General features: G+C 49.7%; 1 protein-coding gene across 1 annotated transcript in view; it reads right to left on the reverse strand.

Moving 5' to 3' along the window:
* LOC135905246 (uncharacterized) overlaps window positions 1-14,361 on the reverse strand; it is a 100,713-nt gene that overhangs the window by 28,687 nt on the left and 57,665 nt on the right. Inside the window, exon 4 of the mRNA XM_065436254.1 lies at window positions 10,845-11,021. Coding sequence (XP_065292326.1) covers window positions 10,845-11,021 — 177 coding nt within the window. The remainder of the gene's footprint in view (window positions 1-10,844; window positions 11,022-14,361) is intronic.

A 14,361-nucleotide genomic window follows, 5' to 3' on the forward strand; every position in this document is an offset into this window, starting at 1 on the left:
GGAAAACTCGTGCTTTACGCAAGTAGGAAACTCACTAGTCGAGAACAGGCGTACACGACTTGTAAGAAAGAGCGCGCATGTCTCCTATGGGCCGTTCAAAAATTGTCTTGCTTTCTTGGGGGCTCGAAGTTCGTTCCCGAAACGGATCAGTGTCCTCTCAGATAGTTGCAGACGTCTTCCAAATAATTCTGTGTCCTGTGAACGTGGCGGAGTACGCAAATAGAGTATGTCGATAGTTGGTACCAGTCTAGAGGGTGACTGCAGAGTTAGTGGCACGGTAAAAACAGGGAAGGCGGAGGTGGCGGAGGTCTTAATACTGGCAATAGCCTCCACGGACGCTAAGATCGTATAGTAAGCGACTCCAAGACAGCCGTCAAGAACTATGTAAAAGGAAGAATCTCGCCGGAAGCGCTGAGAATTTTAAACAACTTTCGTGAAGATCGCGACATTCACGCTATATGGGTACCCGCACACTGGATCCTCCCTTCCCGCGGACAAAATAGCGCGAAACCTGGCTCAAGAACTGACGGGCCGAGCAGGTGACACGCAACAAATACTGGGAACGGAGAGACCAAGCAGACCCTCTGCTTCAAGCTTCAAGCTTCAAGCAGACCCTCTTGAAGGTCACAAAACACCATCCCCTTAGCAGTGGGTATTAATAACGGGGCGAGTACTGCTGCTGGAATCGAAACTGACGTGGATGTGGTGACAGTCAATTAGCGGCCACGTGCTCTACAAAGAATCTTTCCTGCGGTTGTTCGAAGCCACCGCTCGGCGCTACCCAGTGTGGCCGTGCATCACCAAGTAAAAGAAAATTACGCGTAATTTTCTGACCATTTGCTTGTTTTGGGTGTTTTCTGGCATTCCTGCGTGCTTACACGGTAAGCGCGCGGCAAACCACTTCTGCTTTAGCCTACGCTCACTTCACCTCGCAGCCTTACTTTAGTGCAAGCAACGCGCGACCTATTGAAAGCCGAGAGCGCAAACCCGGCGCACAATGATCGGTGCTCGCTAATGCGAACTTAAGCCCGTAGCGAGACGAGCCAATCCAATCCAGAAGGAAGAGAACGAGGGGTAGTGCGCAACCACCACTTTGGGCGCTATTCTGGACATTCCGCCATTTTCGTCGGTGCGTGATTATTCGGCCGAAAACGTTTCTCGCTTCCGTCGTCTGCTGTGTACAAGCCGTCGTCTGCTTCATCAGCTAGGATGCGTGTACCAGGGAAACGGAATGAGTCATCGTATATTGGCGCCAACGCGCTTGTTTTCTACCTCGTGGCAACGTAAGTACGTGACCGACCAGTGGTGATGAGCACACGCTCTAGGCCGCGTTATCGCTATCTCGCGAGACGGAAGTGACTCAGCCCGACTCGCGTGGCTGAGAAACGGCCGAATATCACCGATAGTGTTGCGCGCCAGAGATATCCGCCAGCGCGACGCAAGCACCGGCGCTGCCATCTCTAGTTCAGGGGTTCTATTCTGGACACGCATGGCGGCTGCACGGCCGCCATTATCCGCCATGTTTACTCTCTGATTTGCTGTCGAAAGGTCACGTGTTTTGAAATTTGTGCCGGGAAGCGGAAGTATTGCAAAATGCAATTTTGCGTTTTCATCAAGATGACGAAACGTGACGTGGAGCTGCAAATTTTATGGACTAATACATTTTTTGGGTCCTTGGCAGATATATTGTGATGTTAGCGCTTCAAAAAGAATGTGAGCGGTAGCGTGCAGAAGCCAGTGCAATGCATCTGCAATTGCGCGAATATGTGGTGGCGATCCAAGATATGCGCCATGCCAGCTTGCTGATTGGCTGAAAGAATATCTCGTGAGGAGCGTCACAGGAAGGGCTGTTTCGTAATCGTCATTTTGACGATGCGTGACGTTGCGCTGGGCCGCCATTGCTGAGATTTTCCGCCATAATTTTTGCTGCGACGAGCCGCGCGAATTATGCTAATGGGCAGCCATATGCAATGGCAGCCGAGAGGAATGCGTTTCGCCACATTTTCCCCGTCGTTTGGCGCCACGAAAATCTTTTGTTCATAACGCGTGCTCATAGTATTTGCATCGCTCTCGGGTGGTGTTGGCATTTGTGTTTGGGGCCATCGTTTTTTAAAAGAACGCGTTTATACGAAATAATATTGGTTGGATATAGCAAACTTTCAGCAATGTTGACCACTTTTCACTGCTGCATTTGTATTGTAATCGAGATTAATGCCTTTTCGCACAATCAGACGTTATGACAACGGCCTCTTTCTAATTTATAAAAAGAAATGTACGCAAGGCGGCGCCTTGAAGTTTCCTCCCTCGGTGCGAGAAACCAGCGTAATGAACAAGACATGGCAGCGCCGGCGCTTGCGTCGCTCTAGTGGATATCTCTGGCGCGCGCAACGCTATCGGTGATATTCGGCCGTTTCTCAGCCAGCCGAGTCGGGCTGAGTCACTTGCGTTTCACGAAATAGCGATAACGTGGCCTAGAACGTCCTCGCATCGCCACTGGTAGGTCGCGTATGTTGTCTCAATAAAGAAAACAAGCGCGTTGGCGCCAACATGCGATGACTCATTCCATTTTCCAGGGACCGCATACTAGCTATTGAAGCAGACGACGGCTTGTACGCAGCAGACGACGGAAGCGAGAAGCGTTTTCGACGGAATAATCATACGCTTTGAGATAGCTGCTTTATTTTTACTGCGGAGGAAAACTGTTTTGCTTTACCGATAACGCTACATTCAGTGCCTTCATTTCAGTTTCTTAGGCAAAACGTCAAGTTGGCGTCACGTTACGTAAGCAAAACTGGGCCACCAGCGCCATTTTGTTTGCGTCGCGCCTACGTCACGCACCGAAGAAAATGGCGGAATGTCCAGAATAGCGCCCCTGGGGCGCTATTCTGATTCTGAGCGCTATAAAATGACGTTTACGAAACAGCCCTTCCTGTGACGCTCCTCATGAGATATTCCTTCAGCCAATCAGCAAGCTGGCATGGCGCATATCTTGAATCGCCACCACATATTCGCGCAATTGCAGATGCATTGCACTGGCTTCTGCACGCTACCGCTCACATTCTTTTTGAAGCGCTAACATCACAATATATCTGCCAAGGACCAAAAAAATGTATTAGTCCATAACGTTTGCAGCTCCACGTCACGTTTCGTCATCTTGATGAAAACGCAAAATTGCATTTTGCAATACTTCCGCTTCCCGGCACAAATTTCAAAACACGTGACCTCTCGACTGCCAATCAGAGAGTAAACATGGCGGATAATGGCGGCAGTGCAGCCGCCATGCGTGTCCAGAATAGAGCCCCAGTTCGCTGGTTATTCGCACCGCGGGAGGAAACTTCAAGGCGCCGCCTTGCGTACATTCCTTTTTTATAAATTAAAAAGACGCCGTTCTCATAACTTCTGATTGTGCAAAGGCATTATTCTTGATTACAATGCAAACGCAACAGCGTAAAGTGGACAACGTTGCAGAAAGTTTGCTATGTTCAACCAATATTATTTCGTATAAATGCGTTCTTTTTAAAAAATGGTGGCCCAAAATACAAATGCCAACACCACCCGAGAGCGATGCAAATACTATGAGCACGCGTTAAGAACAAAAGATTTTCATTGCACCAAACGACGAGGAAAATGTGGCAATACGCATTCCTCGCGGTGCCATTGAATATGGCTGCTCATTAGCATATTTCGCGCGGTTTGTCGCACCACAAATCATGGCCGAAAATCTCTGCAATGGCGGCCCAGCGCAACGTCACGCAACGTCAAATTGACGTTTACGAAACGGCCCTTTCTGTGACGCTCCCCACGGCATATTCCTTCAGCCAATCAGCAAGCTGGCATGGCGGCTATCTTGGATCGCCGCCACATATTCGCGAAATTGCAGTTGCATTGCACTGGCTTCTGTACACTACGGTTCACTGTCTTTTTGAAGCGCTAACGTCGCAATGTAGCTTCCAAGGACCAAAACGAATGTATTAGTGGATAAAATTTGCAGCTCCACGTCACATTTGGTAATCTTGATGAAAACGCAAAATTGCTTTTCGCAAAACTTCTGTTTCCCGGCACAAACTTCAATGCACGTGAGCTCTCCACAGCCAATCAGAGAGTCAACATGGCGGATAATGACGACCGTGCAGCTGCCATGCGTGTCGAGAATAGCGCCCCTTGTGACGGGAGACGGGCAGGGTTGCCAACTTTTTGGGATAAAAAGTAGCCAAGAATTTCCGAAATGTAGCCAAAAATGTCGCCAACTGCGGCAAAAGCGTTAATTAGTAGCCTAAAAGGTAGCCACGTTGCGACAAACCAACAATTGCCACTTTCTGTCGCGAAAATAATGAAGAAAAAGCGAAAGGACCTGTAGTTTCCTGTTTCACTAATGGTAAACAGAAAACAGAACCAAACAAATGTTATCACATATTATTGTGTCAAAATTTACCATAATGATCAGCTGATGTTCCTTGATAATTTTCGCGGCCTACTTTCGTGCTTCCTCGTAGCCGATTGGATTGGGGCTAACGTTTTTTGTGCCTGCAGTTTGTGCCTGCGCACCGACGAGGGCCTACGTCTTCTACGAAGTCGCCGTTACTCGGCGCGGGTCTCCGCTCGCCGTTGCCGGCTTGCTGGGTCCCTGCCTTTCGAGCTCCCCGAGGACCTGCAGGACGGCCCAGAGCTGTTCGTCTTGGTCGTAGCTTTTCTCGGCTGCCTCGAGCCGCGGTGAGATCGTTCTTGATCTTGCTTCTTCTGGATTTTTAACGCAGTCCCACAAGATGTGCGCGTAATCTGCCGTCTCCCTCCGGCAGACTCTGCACTTACCGGTCGGATATGTCTCGGGGTGCATGTGCATCAATCCCGTGCTCGGTAGCAATCCGGTCTGGAGCTCTCTCAATAGTACCGCCTCCGCTCAACTCAGCCTCGGGTGCGGGGGTGGGAGAGTCCTGCGAGCCAGGCGGTAGACCTTCGTGATTTCGTTGTACTGCGTCATGCGGTCCTTGGTTCCGAACCACGTCGGACGGTCTGTCGCCGGGGCGCGGTTGGTTAGCGCTCGCACTGCTGCATGTGCCGTCTCATTGTGATTCTCATTGCGTTCCGACGCGTCACCCGCGTGCGCCGGGAACCACTTGAGTCTTGCTTTTCTGACTTGTAGCTTGGCCGCTCGGCGGCTCGGCTCGGCGCTCAATGTCCGGCGGCTTCCCCGGCTTGGGGATCAGGATGGTTTTGGCTGACTTCCGCAGCTTTGGCAGCGCGCCGGCTCTCCAGCACTTGAAGTATTTTGTGAGGTTCTCAATCGAGCCATCGTCGAGGTTCTTGAGCGCCTTGTTCCTGACGAGGTCCGGGTCGGCTGCTGACCGGCTGTTGAGGTTGTGCAGGGCCGCACGTACCTCCTCGACGTCGATCTCACGATTGTGCTTCGCGTTAGGTAGGCCTCCGTACGGCGCGTGTTGTTGGGTGGGTGTAGTCGGCAGGTATTTGTCGCTAATGCGCCTGGTGACTTCGTCGGCGCCGTGTACCGAGACCGCCCCATGTATGAGTCTGGCGAGTCTGTCCCTTTGATGCGACTTGGTCTTGGTTTCGTCGAGCAAGCACCGCAGCAGGTTCCACGTCTTCCCGCTGTGCAATTACCTGTCTGCCACGTTGCAGATCTCGTTCCACAGTTGCGTGCAGAGCGCGTGACAGTGCTCCTCGATCGCTCGGTTGAGCTCCGCCACCTTCTTTCTGAGTCTGCGGTTAAGCCATTGTTTCTTCCAGCGATTGAGTATCGACTGTTTGGCTTCAATGACATGCGCAAGCCGGCTGTCTACTTTGTCGATCTCCACGCCCATTTCAATTTCTTTGGTCGCGTCGCGTACGCTCTTGGTGATTTCGGCCGTCCACGAGTTGATGTCTTCGATCTCGTCGTCACCGTCTCTCTTCTGGCGTCACGAAAGGCATACCAGTCTATCCATCTGTTTGTTTTGATGCTGGTGTCGTGTTCCAGTATGCCGAGTTCCACGATGGTGTGGTAGCTGGCAAGGTCGGTTCCCGTGTTTCTTCAGGTGATCGCGCCCCGGACGTCGTTCTTGACGAACGTGAGGTCCGGAGTGGTGTCCCGGGACACGGAGTTACCGATTCTAGTCGGATGCGTCGGGTCCGTCATGAGGGTGAAGTCGAGTTCCATGGCGTCTTGGTGCAGGTCGCGGCCTTTTGCTGTGTACACGTAACCCCAGGCAGGGTTCATCACGTTGAAGTTTCCGTACGCAATCAGCGTGTTGCGGCCCGCTACGGTGCTGGCTCTTTACAGTAATGTCTTGAATCTATGTTTTCTCTGCGATGGATATCTGTAGACTTTCAGCAGAGATATGCTTCCTTTTCTCTTCTCGATTGCCCGGGATAATTTCGGTGAGTGTGTGCTCGAACTTGATATTGCTTTGCAGCTCGTGTTTGACGAACTTGAGCTGACCAGGGTGCGCAGGCCTGACCAGGGTGACCAGGGTGACTCCATCCTGACTAGGGTGCACAGGCCTCTCCCGTCGGGTGGTCCCTTGTGCACTTGTAGCCGGGGAGGGACGGTGCGACGGTTAATGTTTCTTGTAATGGTGTAACGTCCGGCTTACGAGCGGCATGTGCGATGTGCTATTGGATGACTGCCTTCTTCCTTCCGAGACCACGACAGTCACACTGCCCCGCTGTGACGCCTGCTTGTGCTGGTGTTGCGTTGGCGGCCATGATTGCGTTGGCATGTACGGGGCTCTCTAGTTGCGTGGATGTTGCGCGAAGAGGGGTGCGAACGTCGGGTGGCTTACCATCGGCTGTAGGGTCCTTTAGATGTAGGCGAATCTGTTCGTGTTCTCGGCTTGGTAGGTCTCCATTGTTTGTTTCAATGTTGTCACTGCTGCGATGTTCGCCGTGATCAGCTGTTCGAGTTTGGTGAATGTCACTTCGAATTTCGCTTCGATGATGTTGATGCGATCGTTTTCTGTTTGCTTGCGCGTGGCTTCCACGGCTCGCTTCTTCTGTGCCGGTTCTTCTATGGCTGTCTACTGGACGTTCGTGGTTGTTTCCTCGGTCTTGCTTGTGCTTGGCGTGGGTATCTGTAGAGGCTTGTTGTTGCATAGCAGCGCCTGACGGATCTCGGCGATCTCTCTCGTGAGGTTGTTGATGGTTGCTCGCAACGCCGCGTTTTCTTGTATTAGGGTCTCATTTGCTCCTTGCACCTTGTTCATATCTTCTTTCTTCGTGGTTTCGGTGATTTTCTGCGCTTTCCTTAAATTGTTCCCTTTGACTGCGTCGACCCAGTTCACTCGCTCACGTGATGGTGACCTTTTCCTCCTGAGGCTTCTCTTGCAGCAGCTGTTGTCTCTCGATTTAGGCACTCGGTTCTCCGATGGGGTCGTTGACTTTCGCTAGCTGGCGGCTTGTTGAGTGGCGGCAAATCGCTCTCCGACAGCAGCTGGCGTTCAGCCTGTCGGCGCTCCCATCGTCGCTGGCGCACTACGTAGGGGATCTTGTATTTCGCCTTGCACGTTCGGTTTCGGTCGGGTGTTCGTCCCCGCACAACTTATATTTTGGGGTACAGCGATGGTCTTCTGTAGGGTTCGCGAGTCCGCAGGCCAGGCACGACTTGATTGTGGGGGTTGGGCAGACGTCCTTGCGGTGTCCCACTCGGCCGCACTGCTGGCAAACGTCGATCTGTATACTGTAGAGGCGGCACGGTATCAGGGTGACTCCGTATCAGACGAAGTTCGGTACCTTGGCTCGCTGGAACACCACAATCGCAGTGGTCGTGCTTCCAATCCTTTTTGAGCCCACTGCTAGCGGGTTCCTCTCGTTGACGATGTACCTATCTACCTCGTCGGCACTCGCGTCGAAGGGGATGCCTCTGATGACGCCCTTTACTGTGTCGTATGGTGCCGTGCGATATGCGCTGACCTCGTAGGGTTTGCCTTGAATAGAGATTTCCTGGATTTTAGCGTACCTTGCCGCGTTGTCTTCCTTCGGTGTACTGACGACCACGATGTTCTGTTGCGTGTTGGGGCAGATGGTGTCCGCGGCACTTTGCTCGCTCGTGATCTTGGCCGCGGTGAGTATGGCCGCAGCGACGGTGCTGGTGCCGGTCTTCACGATGTCCAGTCCCCCTTTGGGTCTGACAACTATCCTGCCGCAGCGCTGTCACCAGTTTCAGTACAATAAACTCGCTGCACGCCATCCTTCAAGCACTATGATTTCACTTCATTTACCCGTGTCAACTGTATGACGTCACACATTTTTCTCCCTGGTGCGCAGTCGCATATTCATATAGACATTGACGCCTGTAATGTCGGGGCTGTCATGATACGTTTTCGGTCTTTGCAGTCGTTTTTGGCGCCAAGAATCATGGTCTTGGCGCCAAGAACCATGGCGCCAAGGACCATGGAGATTACCTATAGAGGTATACCGTCGCTGGTGGTTATGTCGGGACACCACCTATTGCTTCTGTCGTACGGCGCAAGAGCATTTCTTTAAAGATTGGTTAATTCCTGTTAGTCAGAAGGAGTTGCTCGGACCTGATGAATTATCCATTTATGACCATCCCGGACTGCCCGAAGCATCGATTTCAGCCAACGAGCGTTACATATGAAACATCTCGGGCAGTTTTGAACAGCCCAGGATAAGTCGAATGAGCCCATTGATGATATGGCGGCTCTGATATATTTTCAGCTTCTGAAGTTGCTTCCAGAGCTTGCAAGACACAGAAGCTTGGCCTTTAAGATCTGGCCTTTAGGGGCTGCTGCTTCGAGGGGGCTGTCGGGGAGAGTGTGATTCGGACACTACCTATACCAAATATCACCGCCAAAAGCAACCAGAAAGTAGACCAGTCGCCAAGCCCGATTCTCGGTCGCGAGAAGCGTCTAAAAGTAGCTAATTTGGCGACAAATCGCCAAACGTGGCAACATTGGTGATGGATTTCGGCGCACACTTGAAGTCAAGAGAAAGAGAAGGGAGGAGAAAAAAGATGCCAAAAGCTAACTGGAAGTCACGTGATTCAACACCAACGTGACGTTTGAAGGTGCGGGTGTTTTGAGATAGGCCTTTGAAATAATGTAATGCGCAGAACGAATTGCCCTTAGCGTGGGGAGGCAACACAGATGGCTGGAGGGCAGCCGTTCCTGCAGATGCACTGGGTTGTATCAGTCAGTGTTGTGTTTACATGGCGCCATGACTGTACCTCAATAGCTGCGTCAGTGCGATAGCAAAATAAAGAGTAAGGAAGGTGTGCCCGGAGCGAGTTCATTGCAGTACGCCCATCTGTAACGTTTCGACAGAAAGCGAGCATGTTTATTTCAGCTTATAACGTGAAAATGAATGTACAATGGCATATATATATATATATATATATATATATATATATATATATATATATATATATATATATATATATATATATATATCGCTTTTGCGCCTGTAATTCATCGAATGCATTGTGAACTGTTCTGACGTTTTGCTTGTTCCGTTAGCAAAAGCTCATTGTACGTCATGGAATTAGCACCCAGCTAGTCTATGGCGATGTTGCGAGCTTCCCAATTAACAGCGTGCAGAGGTCTCTCAAGGAAGCTTTAGAGGCATCTGCACTTAACTTTATATAATAGACTAGTCACCAGGATAATAAGATCAACACAGAATAGCTTTTGACCGGAAGAGCAATGACTCAAGAAGGACTGCAGGAACGTACGCAGGATTCAGACACATTGCTTAAAATACGGAACACAGGATAAACTTTATCGCTTCATTAAGATGATAAACTGCGCGAATAAGGGTGTCCTGACGAGATGTTCACTGGAATCGGCAGCATGAGCAGGCTTTGCACCAGTAGCACCACTTCATGAAAGGAAACGCCTGTCTGTCCACTAAGTACATTTCTGTCCACTGTTCAAGCACAATCACTCACGAAAAACGGCTGCCATAAAGAGGATAAAGTCAAATAGGACACACACTCTCAACACTACGTGCTCGATTAATCGCAAAACAAAGTGGAATGATGCCGACGGCCGACGAAGCATCTAATAGACGTCAACCGAGCTGCCGCGATAATTCGACGTAAGATCGTCGGTAGTTTCTTTCTGTTTGTTCTTAGTTCTCTTTTCCTCCCCGCTCCGCCTCCTCTCTCGACCTCTAGTGTGCGTCCTTCTTGTGGGATTAAGCTGAGGCCCGCCCCGAAGTGACTCGGCAGCAGGACACCGCTCGCCAACCGGGTGCCGCAAGCAAACCTGCAACGCTGACGCCAACCCGCAAATCGAACGCCTCTCGCTGCAGGGGACCACGAGTTGACGAAGCGATTTACTGACAACCCGTTCTGCTTCGCTTGCACAGTTTGCGAACGCCTGTGTTTTATGGCGGACTGGCCCAGTGCTCCGGTGCTTGCGATGCTGTGTCCCTGGGGTGTTTATTCCCGGTCGCGAGTCGTTCGAGAAGTTTCGCTCGTGTGGCATTTGTTGAGAATCCCTGTGCAGCGGTTGGGTGGCGCTGATGGCTACTTGCATTTAATTATTCAGGTACAATAAAAGCACGCAACAGCTTCCCTGAAGTCACGTTGTACTGTCGTGTTCTACCAATTCCTATGAAAGAGGGATCAACCATATTTTTTTCCCCTTTGAAGATGCGTTTTAGCTTTTAATATGATAGCGTGGTGAGGCGGTTGCACCGAAGAAGCATATTCGAGTGCAAGTCGCACCACCGTTCGTTCAATGGAGGATCATTAAACTTATGCGCAATTGTGCGCGAGAGGTACAGGATTTTCAAACTAGCCCTGAAATCGTTACTCAATAGTGTATGAACGCGGCCATAAAGAGAACAATTGCGTGAATGATCAAGCGCGTCTGCTGTGGCAAACTTACGTAAGGTTTATTTGCTTCTCTTGGGAGGGCTGCCGTAATTCCGGTGTACTCCAAATGATGCTCCAGGACTTGGATCCCTGTAAATAAACTTCCGTGGTAGTACAACCGGCGAGTCACATGGCGTAGGTCATCCTTCGTAAAGTAAACCTTCTTGGTATATTTGTCGTTCATTGAGACCTGGAAAAGAAAAGACAATATTTTATTTTTACCCGCCAACCAGTGCACACTGGCCAATCAATCAATCAATCAATCAATCAATCAATCAATCAATCAATCAATCAATCAATCAATCGAAAAAGATTATTCCATGCACAAATCTTGTTTTGTGGAAGACGAGGGCTGGAAAAAAAGTGGATCTATCCACTTGAGAAGCTTCGAGCCGCCGTTTGCATGGCATACAGTGAGAGCGTGGAAATACAAAAATGTGTGTACACGTTGAACAATGATAATTTCCTAAGGCATTCGTGAGAATAAATTCATCGATGCTTTATACAATTGTAACATTGCAAAAAATAATTCGGAAATCTGGAATAAAATTGCACATAATATGTAGCTTTCACACAAAAGAAATGGATCAATCTTTCGCAGCAAGAAATGCCTTGATTGCACGGTTCCCAGTTGTTTCTAATTTCATTCCGTATTGATCAAGTTCGTTTAACAGCTTTGGAAGAGTGTGACGAAGCATGATGCTGGCGAGCGCGTTCTATGTCAGCTTGAGCCCTTTAGTTTTAGTAAAGGAACGTGGAGACGCGTGTCTTCCTTTGCTTCCTGTTCTGTCGTTTTTAGTTCAAGCAGACGGAATTCAAGCCGCGGAAATGGTTACTGCACCGATTAACCACTTAATTTTGTTTACTTATTCCTGTATTCAGCCGTCATGACAACCGCTACTGAATTTATAAATTCAACTCGAAGATACGATCGGTAGTCTCTAAATTGAACTGTTGAAGAAATTGGCAACAAGGGCGTCTTGAAAAGAAATGTTGAAATCTGAGAAATGCTATTGTTTCAGCGTTTCGTTTTCATGCACCCCAGTCGTAAACTTCCGCAGACAGCTTTGCCTGGATTGCCGGAACATCTTGCGTTCGACGAGCCCATTTTGTTCTGTTTTACAACGAATGACTGTCTCAAGGTAGATACCCTTTTCTTTTTGTTTTTCTATATTTTTTAGGGGAGGGGGAGCAGAGGACCGAATTATATCAGTAGCTAGGAACATTGTATTGAGCGCAGGATGAAAGCTATCTTGCTCGGAATCGGTGAATCAAAGGCATATTTTCTCGATTTCGGTCTTCTAGATATTGTATAAAAGGTGCAGACTGATAACCACGAAAGAAGATAAATGATTATTTTTATCTGCAGCTTGTATAGCGCCGCACACGGTTGCACAGCCGCTTCTGTAAAAATGCGATTAGTCGCAGCGCGATATTCACAGCCCCCGTGGTTGTTCTGCTACGCAGATCTTGGAAGCCTCCTTGCCGAAGCGTGCACCGCACCGTTCTAGGTGTATCTCACAGCGATGTTCATCGTCACCGCTATTTTAGGTATAACTGCTGACCACGAAGCATCTAAACGATAATGTAAACAAAGAAAAGAAGCAATCGCTAATATGTGGACTTTGCCAGAATTTTACGCCGGTGTTGGTACTGAATTTGTGAGTTACACGAAGATCATATTTGAAGGTTGTTCAAGTAATTTGCTCTACAGTATTTCAGCCGACCGAGTTGGCTTAGTGTTTATGGCGTTTGGCTACACTTCAGGACGTCGGGGTTCCAGGACAGGGTGCAGCTGCCGCATTTCAATGGCAGCCGCCAGGAACAAAACTTGCGTGCTCAGATTTAAGTGCACGGGGCGTCCACCACTCGTCAATTCAGAGCTGGACAGCTCGCCAACATCAAAACCAAATAAAAAATCTGCCGTAGCAAGACAAGGTCGTCTATATAGAGCTTACTATCGAACGCTATCAGAAAAGACGAGATGACAGCCATCCTCTTACTGACTCGAGGCAACGGTTAGCGGCATTACGACATGGGTTCTGCGCATCTTTGACGCAGTGGCAATAGTGTTTCTAGACAGCGCGCCTCCTGTGCCTGTCTGTTCGTACGGGAAGCCAGGTTGAATAGGAGCGCCACAAAGGCATCCGGTTTTGCCTCTGTCTACCGCAGATTTCCCATCTGATAGCCGCCCTTGTCGAGGCCAGCACTTGGCCCCTCTTCCTTCGGGAAAAACTGCAGTGACTGCACTGATCACCAGTTGGACACATCCTATTAAATTGCTTAGACAACCCACCTCACACAGTTATCAGTATATTCACGATCTTCATTCCGGATCCTACAGTACCGTCACCAGTAAAACCCATACGCGAGTACATTAACCCGTATCAACACCCGCCTCTCCAATACACAGAGCCGAGGGAAAAGCCCAGCGTGCAGTCTCCTGCAGGATGGCTCAAGCCTTCTAGAGGATGGCTTCAGCAAGAGGAAGCACTTGTACATGGAAGACTCGGTGCCACAGGACTCCGCATTGCGACAGTGGCCCGTGTTGTCCTGCTAAGGACAACACGGGCCACTGTGTTATAGGAATAGGAAAGGCTGCCTTTTTTCGAGTATTCCCTCCACGGCAGAGCTGGCAGCCATTTATCTCGCACTGGAGTGAGACGTCATCTTTCAGAGTGTTCCATCCAACCTTGGCATTGATGCAAGAGATAAATCTGATGCCTGTGGTATTGACCGAAGACGGAAGTCAGACTCCAGCCGTCCCGATGTAAAAAGCCCTTTATTCAACATATACAACCACATATATATAACGAAGAACAGAAGCGCCCCCTGGGGAATAAAGAACTCAAATGAATAACGAAACTAAATAGAACAATGCCTTCGCTAAAGCCGTCCAGAGCATGAAATTTTCTCAATGGCAAAAGCCTTAATATCATGCCTGCCCCGTCACGCAAAGAGGGCTCCGTCATGCACACCCGGAGCCCCAACTTGCTGCACCCACAACGACTTGTGCCCAAGAAACGCGCCTTGATCCTCAAACAGAGGGTACGATACGTGAACGCCGTTGGCAGAATGCCAACGGGAAAGCCGCGTTGACTATTCCGAGTGCTCCAACTGTGCCTGTAACGAGACCACTGGGAAGAAAGCACGGGTATGCGGATTCCCGGCTGCCCGCACGTACATGTACGTTTCAAAAGCTTCCAAAACTTCACGAGCAGTAGTATCCGTACTTCTACCCGGAATCTTAAGCTTCCGCAACCATGGTTTACACTTACAGGCCAGGCAATGCGCAGGCAAATGTGCATTGCCTTTATTGATTATTGACAGTGTTCTCGTGCTTGGTCATTAACGCACCTCCCTGTTTGACCTATGTAGGCCTTCCCATACGACAGGGGTATCATGCAAACGACGCCTTTGCGCATTTAACATACGACCTGGTGTGCTTCGTCTGGCAGTCAAGCTTTCTTTGTTCGCGAAGAATGCGTGGGCTCAGGCCTGCTAGTTTGCGCGGCGCCGAAAAAACTACT

The sequence above is a fragment of the Dermacentor albipictus genome, chromosome 8 (genome assembly GCF_038994185.2).
Source record: "Dermacentor albipictus isolate Rhodes 1998 colony chromosome 8, USDA_Dalb.pri_finalv2, whole genome shotgun sequence".
Taxonomy (NCBI): Eukaryota; Metazoa; Arthropoda; class Arachnida; order Ixodida; family Ixodidae; genus Dermacentor; species Dermacentor albipictus.